Source organism: Orycteropus afer, unplaced genomic scaffold (genome assembly GCF_000298275.1).
Source record: "Orycteropus afer afer isolate SDZICR_OR568_19922 unplaced genomic scaffold, OryAfe1.0 scaffold00045, whole genome shotgun sequence".
NCBI classification, from domain to species: Eukaryota; Metazoa; Chordata; class Mammalia; order Tubulidentata; family Orycteropodidae; genus Orycteropus; species Orycteropus afer.
This window is the reverse complement of record NW_006921632.1, coordinates 538,864-547,769: the sequence shown is the minus strand read 5'-3', so window position 1 is coordinate 547,769 and position 8,906 is coordinate 538,864. Positions and strand designations below refer to the sequence as shown.

The 8,906-nt window shown below is 39.0% G+C and overlaps 1 protein-coding gene across 1 annotated transcript in view; it reads left to right on the top strand.

Annotated features, from left to right (window-relative positions):
• Positions 1 to 8,906, top strand: part of DIP2B (disco interacting protein 2 homolog B) — a 303,697-nt gene that overhangs the window by 209,257 nt on the left and 85,534 nt on the right. The window contains exon 5 of the mRNA XM_007937807.2: positions 6,551 to 6,763. Within this exon, the coding sequence (XP_007935998.1) occupies positions 6,551 to 6,763 (213 nt within the window). The remainder of the gene's footprint in view (positions 1 to 6,550; positions 6,764 to 8,906) is intronic.

Sequence of the window (8,906 nt, the reverse complement as noted above, 5' to 3'; positions counted from 1 at the left end):
CACTGGGAAGTGGTACTATGGGGAGGAAGTTGGAGGGGAGCTGTTGCATTGTGGTAAACTGTGGTCAATGACATGAGACAAAGTATATGTGAACTGCTATATGGAAAGTGAATTTGCTCTGTAAATCTTCACCCAAATCACAATAAATAAATAAATAATTTTTTAAAAAAATACAACCAGTTTCTTTTTAGATACGTAAAGGAGCAAGAGAGAGAGAATGAACACTGAAAATCAGAGGTGAAAGGGTGCTCACTTTGGCTGCTGTGAGTGGGGTGGGAGGGCTGGGTGGGAGTAGATGGGAGGAGTTAGTAAACAACCCAAAAAAAAAGCCAAACTCACTGGTGTTGAGTCGATTGGACTCATAGTGACCTCTCCTTTGGTTTCTGAGGAGGTATCTCTACAGAAGTAGATTGCCCAATCTTCCTTCTGAGGAGTGGCTGGTGGGTTTGAACCGCTAGCCTTCTGGTTAGCAGTCAGATGCCTTAGGCACTACACCACCAGAGCAAAATTGTAATTACCATAGGGAATAAAAGGTCAAATATTGGGCCTGTATAAGGATGAAAACTGGAATTGAAGTCTCTGAAAAGGCTTAACATCATCTTCAGCAAAAGAGTGGCGTTAAGGGAAGTTAACTTGCCAGCAAAGTGAGATATTCAAGAAAGCTTGCCTCGTGCCTGCCTGTAGGGTAATGGAGGCAAGGATCTTCCTTGCACATTTGTGGTCAGTGGGCACAAGGTTTGAGTTTCACTAACTTCCTGGTGAAAACTAAAATTAAAAAGTGGTCTGAGCCTGTTGTTAACCCTGGGGCACAAACCATCTATAGAAGCATAGAAATTCAACCAGGGACATGGGATTACCACAGTTAATAGATCCATTAAACATGAGTGCACAATTCAGAAATAGAAAACGCTAGTGGAAGTAATCCACCACAAGTGAGAATCAATAGAGTGGAAACAAACAGCAGAATTAAAACCCCTAGCAACTGACTTTCCCAGTAGCTATGAGTGGCAGAGCTAAGCTCTGACTCCAGAGCAGTCTGACTTTAAAAGTCCATGCCCATCAAGTAAATATTTTCTGGTTAATTTTGGGACTCTAATAATTGCTGCATGTTTGATCTAACTTTTCAAATAGGCAGTAAGTGTGTGTGGGGGGAGGGTGGAATCTCTTTTTACCTCAATTTATTTACAATATTAGTACATCTCCCCCTCCATAAACTATGAGAGAATACCTAGAATAGGAAAGTGTTAGGAGACTACTTAAAGGTAGAGTGAAATTGGCATAACTGCTAAAAGTGAGTCCTCCATTCTTTCAAAAACATCCCTGGTTGGCTGTTAATAGACAGCTCATGGACTTGTTGCCATTTAAGCTCTCAGACCCATTTTTCAATCCCAGGCTACTTTACCATGAACACAGGCATCTAAGACTGTTGTAGGATGCTGAAACTTCTTGAGTCACTCTGAAAGTCTCCCTAGCCCTTGTCTGGTAGGTCAACACTCACTCTCGTTGGGCCACGTGTTGAATAGCTGCTCAGAATTTGTAGCCCAAGATAGGTTCAGATTGGTCCTGCTTCCAGAACTAACCTTTTAATCTTAACTTTATTCCTAGGCTGGCCCCTCTTGGGTCTCTGAAGATTTTTCCCTCTTAAACGCCAAACTTTTCCCTGAACTACACAGAAATTTCTTTTGCCTGTTTTGAAGGTGTTTTTCACAGTCATAAACTCCTTTGCCCCCACCGGTGCAAGAGAAAAGGACATCCTGCTGCTAGACACCACCCTATCCTACTCTACCTACCCCAAAACACACACACCAAAATGCTTTTCCATGAGCCCCAGAATATCTTACTAACTGACCTGGTGGTGGTTCCCTGTATTGATTTTCTGAAGCTCCAATTTGCACTTGCCTCCCATTTCCTGACTTAATCGAGATGTCATATTTTGTAGTGGTTGTTGGGATGAGATCTCTCTTGCAGTGAATCTTGACTTACCTGCTGTTCTGAGCTGTGATCTGGGCTTACTGGAGGTATTGGCTGTGGGAACCCAGTGGAAGGTGCTACCTTTTCAGGAACTTGTCCAGCTTGCACAGGTCCCCCAGATTTTGTAGACTAACTCGATAGGTGTCATTTTCACCCCCACAAATCATTTTAAATTAGTTTTTATTAAACAGCTTTATTGAGATATATTGATATATAATGAATAACACATATTTAAAGGGCTAAGTTTTGGGATATGTATATGCCCATCACCACAATCAAAATAACAGATCCATCACCCTCAGAGTTTCCTCACAATTCCTTGAAAATCCCCACCTCCAGCTGTTCCCCATCTCCATCCTCAGGTAACCAGTGTCTGTTTTCTATACATTAGTTTGTGTTTTCTAGAATTTTTTTCATAAACAAAATTATACATTTGTGTATATGTGTGACCTCTTTTACTCAGCATAATTGAGATTCATCCATGTTGCTATATCAGTAATTCATTCCTTTTTTAAAAAATTTGTGATAGGAGCTCTGGTAGCATAGTGCCTAAGGCACTTGACTGCTAACCAGAAGGCTGGCGGTTCAAATCTACCAGCCACTTTTCGGAAAGAAGGTTGAGCAATCCTACTTCTGTAGTGATACTGCCCTGGAAACCCAAGGAGGGGTCGCTATGAGTCGGGGCCAACTCAGCGGCACATAACAACAACAACAACATACATATATACCATAAAATATGCCGTTTTAACCTTGTTGAAGTGTTCAATTCAGTGGTATTAATTATATTCACAATTTCACCCCCAGTCAGAAACTCTGTACTCAGTAAGCAAAAGCTCTCCAGCACCTGGTAGCCTCTAACTTACTTTCTGTCTTTATGAGTAGTTGATTCCTTTTTATTGCTGAGTAGTATTCCATCCTTGATATATTACAATTTGCTTATTCATTCGTTAGTAGATGTCTGGTTTGTTTCCAGTTTTTAGCTATTATAAATAAAGCTTCTGTGAACATGGATGTTCAAGTCTTTGTATGGATATATGCTTTCATCCCTCTTAGGTAAACACCTAGAGCTGGAATGGCCATATGGTAGGTGTTTAAAGTTTTTAAATAAATATTTTATATATATATATTTTTCTAATAAATATATAAAAAAGGGAGAGTCATTTCCATACATAAGCTAAGACTAAAAGTGCAATAGCAATTAAGAACAGTTAGTAAATTCAGAAGTTTTCCTCTCAAAATCAACAAGCTAATTGTTTATATGTTTCCTAATTGGTTACAAATGGGTATTAAGCTTCTGGTGACCACTGTTAAATGATGTTGTGTTAAAAATCACACCAAATTATAATACGAAGGGTAAGCTTTATTTTCGAAATTGTTTTCTGCTGTGTAGACATACTGTATTCATCATATTCAAGAACTTGGGAAGAGACTTCAGTTATAAGGGATATTAATTGTGAGTTCTTGTTGAACTTGAGCAGAATCAGTTGGAAAACGATCGTTTTATTTCTATTAATTTAATATTGCCCAAATTTCTACAAATCTATGGCAGTTTTCCTGGGTGACAGTTGCTTAAGGAATGCTACTAAATAAGCATAAACATTTAAGGATTATTGTCCTTATTTTTTAAAAGATAAATAATCCTAGAGCAGTGCTTACATTTTGTGTAGTATTAACATGTGATCAACTTTCAGTCTCATCCAGCCACAGTTTTGTGTCTGTAGACTGACATGCTCAGGTGGTCTGATTGGTAGAGCTTTTTTTATTCTACCAGCCTGTAGTCAATTGGTCAATTTCTGCCATCTTTCTATTTATGTTTATAGGAAAAACTAGCCATTTAAATGATTTTTGGTGGAAATTTCAGATGCTGCTGCAAATCAAAAAGAAACACTCTTATAACTGTTCTCCTGGAGAGGAGAAGGGAAGCTAATGTTTATTGACCAGCTGCTATGTGCTGACATTGTTGTGGATGTTTTGTATACATAATCTCATTTCATGGTCTTCCATTGCATCTAGAATAAAGGCAAGTTTCCTTAGCATAAATTACAAGGTCCTTAGCAACCCAGTTCTGCCTACGTGTCTTTCATTGCTACCAGTTTTGCATTCTGTGCTTCAACTAGTCTCAGCTTCTATGGTATCTTCCAGTGTGCCTTGTTTTCTGTCACCTCCAAGCTTTCTCACATGCTGTTCCCTTTGCCATCTCGCACCCTGCCTCTGTGCCACCTCATAGCAAATCCTGCTTATTTTTTTAATCTTGATTTAGGTCTCACTTCCTGGACACCTGTCCTGAGTTCCTGTAAGACTCTTAAGTCCTGCTGAGTAGGAACTCTTGTCTTCTTACTCATCATTTTATTCCTACTGACTGCTGTCATGCTTCATGCAGTTTGTTGAATGAACATACAAACAAACTTCTCAAATGAGTAATTTTATCCACAAGTCACACAGCTAGTAAGTGGTAGACCTTAGGGTTCAAATGAAAGACTGACACCAAAGCTGTATTCTTTCCTTCATGCTAAGCTGCTCCATAGTTGTAAGTCATTAAACACTCTGAGAGGGACTGGCAGACAAATAAGGTAACTGAACTGAAACAATACAATTGAAATCAATTACATAGTTGATCCAATACAGAAACACAGTGAAGCCAATTTTCCACAAACTCAATCACTGGTTTTACTGTCTTTTGAAAATCGGGGTATTCTGATTTTAGACTTACACAAATTAAATTAAACACAGTAAAAACAGCCTGCAAATCCAATGGAATTCACAGGACCCTGAAAATATTTTATTCTTAGAGTCAGATTTGCCTGTCTTGTAGGCAACCCTGTCCTGACCCATTTTTAGAATGTTTACAAAGACAGAAATCTTTGCCTCTGACAATCCAGTTGAAAATTTAGAATATGTTTTGAAATTGTGCAAAACGTTTCCTTATATAAAGGGTTACAGATGCTTTTACTTTTCTTTCTCTACACCTCCCTTTAATCATCTCCATTCGCATTATTAATCCCTTTCCCTTTAGAGAACTGCATCTCTTTATCCCTACTTAACTCTCCAGCCTCATCTCTTGCCCCTTACCACCTCATAGTCTTGGCTCCATTTAAATGGAAGTAGTTGAAATACCATGAATTCACCACACTCAGCTCCTCTGGGGGAAAACATCCAACTGGGATTGGCGTCCCTCCCCTAGCATCTGTTGTACCCTTTCAGAGTAGTGTGTGTTCTTGTGTGTTCCCTTTTAGGGCACTTACGTTTCATAAGGTCCTATGCATCTCAGAATCCCAGGACCTGGCATATTTTTTGGCACATACTGTGGTTATGTAGAACATTAAAAACTAAAAAGAATCGGTCAGTCTCGGGACTCAGATCTTCCTTCAATATGAAATAATAAATTGGAGGTCGTACAGAGCAAGAAGGAAGGATATAGTCATGATTTTAACTTAAACTCTTGCTCTGGACCTGCACGAGTCCAGTTTGGCTGGTGGTTAGATTAGTCTTGTTGGGATTCAAATTCCCATTGTGAAATGCTAGTCATTTTCTGTAGTTACATCTTTGGCTCTTTAAACCAAAGCATGGGTCTTGTCCTTTCACGTGATTTAGAGGACGGTGTTTTGCAGGTTTAGCCACAGAATATTTTTTTCTTTTTAATGAAATGAAATTCAGTCCACACCTCCTCATAAATTATAACCACCACCACCACCCCACCCCGCCCCACCCCCACACACACACTCACTCATTTAGAAGGGTTTGTCTGCATCAGACCAATTGCTCCCTTTAACTTAGGGCCTCATGAGGTTAGAGCCTTAGGATAAATTCCTGACTTCTCCTTCCCTCGGCTATCCTATATTTGGTTGAGTTTTTTCTTTTTTTTTTTTTTCCCAACATACATTTCTAATTTAGGCCTTATTTTCCTGAAGTTAGAGCCAAACTAAATACAGACATCACATCAGTGAAATCCTGACAGTTTTAAGGGAAGAAGTACAGATGCTGTGCCCTCTCCTCTGTCTTGTTTGAAAAGTTTACCTGTGCCAGGTGCCCATCTGGCTTTTCCACTCAAACCAAGAGTGCTTCTAGGCTAGGGACTGTGACTCACTCCACCTTACTTCTCCAGCACCTAGCTCATTGTTTGGCACATAAACTGTTAGCAAAAAAAATAATTGACCCTAAAGGTCAATTCCTTTTAAGTAGACACAGATTAATAAGTACTTGTCAAAATCAGTGTAGCAACAAAGTTCTTTAATAAAGAGATTAGGGAAGATGTATAAGCCCCTCAATATTATTAGAAAATAAGTAAATAAACTGGAACAATTCAGATTCTGATGCAGCTCAGAACAAAAAACCAGTGAATGACATTTAAATGTTCTCATAAGATTTTTTTTAACAACCTATAGATTTAGACTATTTTATTTTTGTAGGCTTTGATGACTAGACCTTTCCTTGAGATTCTTAAGAAAATTTGCATATTATCTGCCTTAAGAATGCGAATGTTTTGCTGGTGTCAGAATTGAATGTGTGGTCAATGAGCAAGAACCGAAAGGTCTCTGTTCTAGGCAGGATCGAGAACTTCTCTTTTTCTAATTCCACACAGACACGTCTTCGGCCTCTGAGGATGAGGGCTCTCTGAGACGCCAAGCTGCGCTCTCTGCCGCCTTACAGCAGAGCTTACAGAATGCTGAGTCCTGGATCAACCGTTCCGTTCAGGGGTCGTCCACTTCTTCATCCGCATCTTCCACGCTGTCCCACGGAGAGCTCAAAGGAACCAGTGGGTCTCTAGCTGACGTATTTGCCAATACTCGAATAGGTAGGAGCTGGTCTACCCAAGAAGCCCAAATTAGGTTCCATTTGGCTCCTAGTATCCAGAAAACCATTTTCAATTTGTGTTAGGGTTTTCAGAATGTCCTAAAACAAATGTAATCAGAGAGAAAATGACGGTTAATGAGGCTACGAAGGAAACACCCACAGTACACCAGCAATACATTTGTTACGGGAATTATAGGTATCATCCGCATTATTGGTGCATAGTATTGCCCACCTGAAGCCATAGCTATTTCCGTAAGCAATACTCAGCTGCAAGATCCAACACCAGTCTTAGTGGTGGCTTATCCCAATCGAATATGCCACATACTAAAAAGTATTAAAACACATAACATCTTAGATTTTCCTAGAATTGTTGTCTATGTAAGGAGCCCTGGTGGTGCAGTGGTTAAAGTGCTCAGCTGCCAACCCAGAGGTCGGGTCGGCACCAGCCCCTCCATGGAGATAGATGTGGCAGTCTGCTTCTGTAAAGATTACAGCCTTGGAAACCCTATGGGGCAGTTCTACTCTGTCCTATAGGGTCGTTATACATAGTAATTGACAGCAATCAGTTGTGGTTGTCCATATTCTTTTGAAAAAATTACATTAAACCTGAGCAAATTCTACACTAAAACAAGGACAAAGAGGCCCTTTTGTCTTTACCATAAAGACTGGATTTTTGTCCTTGCTGCTGTGATATTGCTGCCACCAGAGTGTGCAGGGTGAAGATGTTGGTACTGTGTGAGCTGCAACCTGCACTTGTTGCCACTGTACAGAGTGTAGCTTTTGCTTGGCTCTGCTTTATGTTTTGTGTGTGTTTATGTGTGTTTTTAAGAGTCTGCAACATCTGCAGATAAAGATACAGCTCAGACCTCTGCTTTTGCTTAGTTAGTTGGTACAAATTGCACTAAGTAATGTATATTCACTTACATGCTTGTGATCACCTTCCCTTTTCCTCTTGACATTCAGTTGCCTTTTGGTGTCTTAAGTTTCATATCAGTGATCTTTCTGTGCCACCATGTATAGATGATAAAGATACAGAATGTGTACCTTTATTTTGTTGATTGATTTCTGAAAAGAAAAACTTGGAAAAATTTTAATTCCAGACTAAACTCTTTAAAGAAAGTATCTACCTTGAAAGTATGATTGCCCAAATTAAAAGAACCAAGTGCCAATGGATAGATGACTTGTCCTGCATGCTTAGCTTGTCCTGTAATTCACAGACCCTCCATAAAGCAGCTACAGACGTGCATGTTCACCACCTCTTCTGTTTTGGATGCTAAGTTACAGAAGCTGTGGTTGGATCAAGTTTTATTTTTATGCTTGTCTAAAGAGCAAATTCAATTGGTAAAAATATTGTCCTAATGCCTAGTTAACTTTATCTGAGCTTTTGTTAACAAGGTGATTTCATCTGGTTTCTTTCTTTCTTTTTTAATTGCTTCCTCTACTGTGTGAAAAGTTACTGGTTCAGTTACAGAAAACATTTGATCCAGCATTATTAAATTTTGGATATTTGTTCTAATGGAAGTAATTCATGTTCCTATAGAAAATTTTGAAAATACTGGTAAAAGAAAAATAAAATAGTCTATGATTCCACCTCCTGTGGGTAACACTAGTTGTTATCACTGTCAAGCATCTCTTTCTAGACTCTGTTTACATATGCATATATGGAGTTTTGGTTTCAAAACTGAAATTGTACTAAACTTAATGTTCATAACCTACTTGTCTTACTCAGCAGTGTATCACAAACATACTTTACATCATTAATATAGAACTATGCTATTATTCTTGTCGTTTCAAAGTAGGCCGTTGTGTGGCTGTGACCTGATTTCTTTAGCCATTCCCCTTTTGGACATTAAAATTGTTCTGCTTTTTCACTATTATAAAAACTTATGGAATGGAATGAACATCTTTTATCACACAACTTTGTGCATTTGTCTTATTATTTTCCTAGGATCTATTCCTATAAGTGAAATTGCTGGGTCAAATAAAAATGGCCATTTTTAATGTCTTTGCTATGAAATTACAGGTATATTGCAATATACTTGTGCTAATATATTAAAGGGAGCTCTGGTAGCATAGTGCCTAAGGCACTTGACTGCTAACCAGAAGGCTGGCGGTTCAAACCCACCAGCCACTCCTCGGAAGGA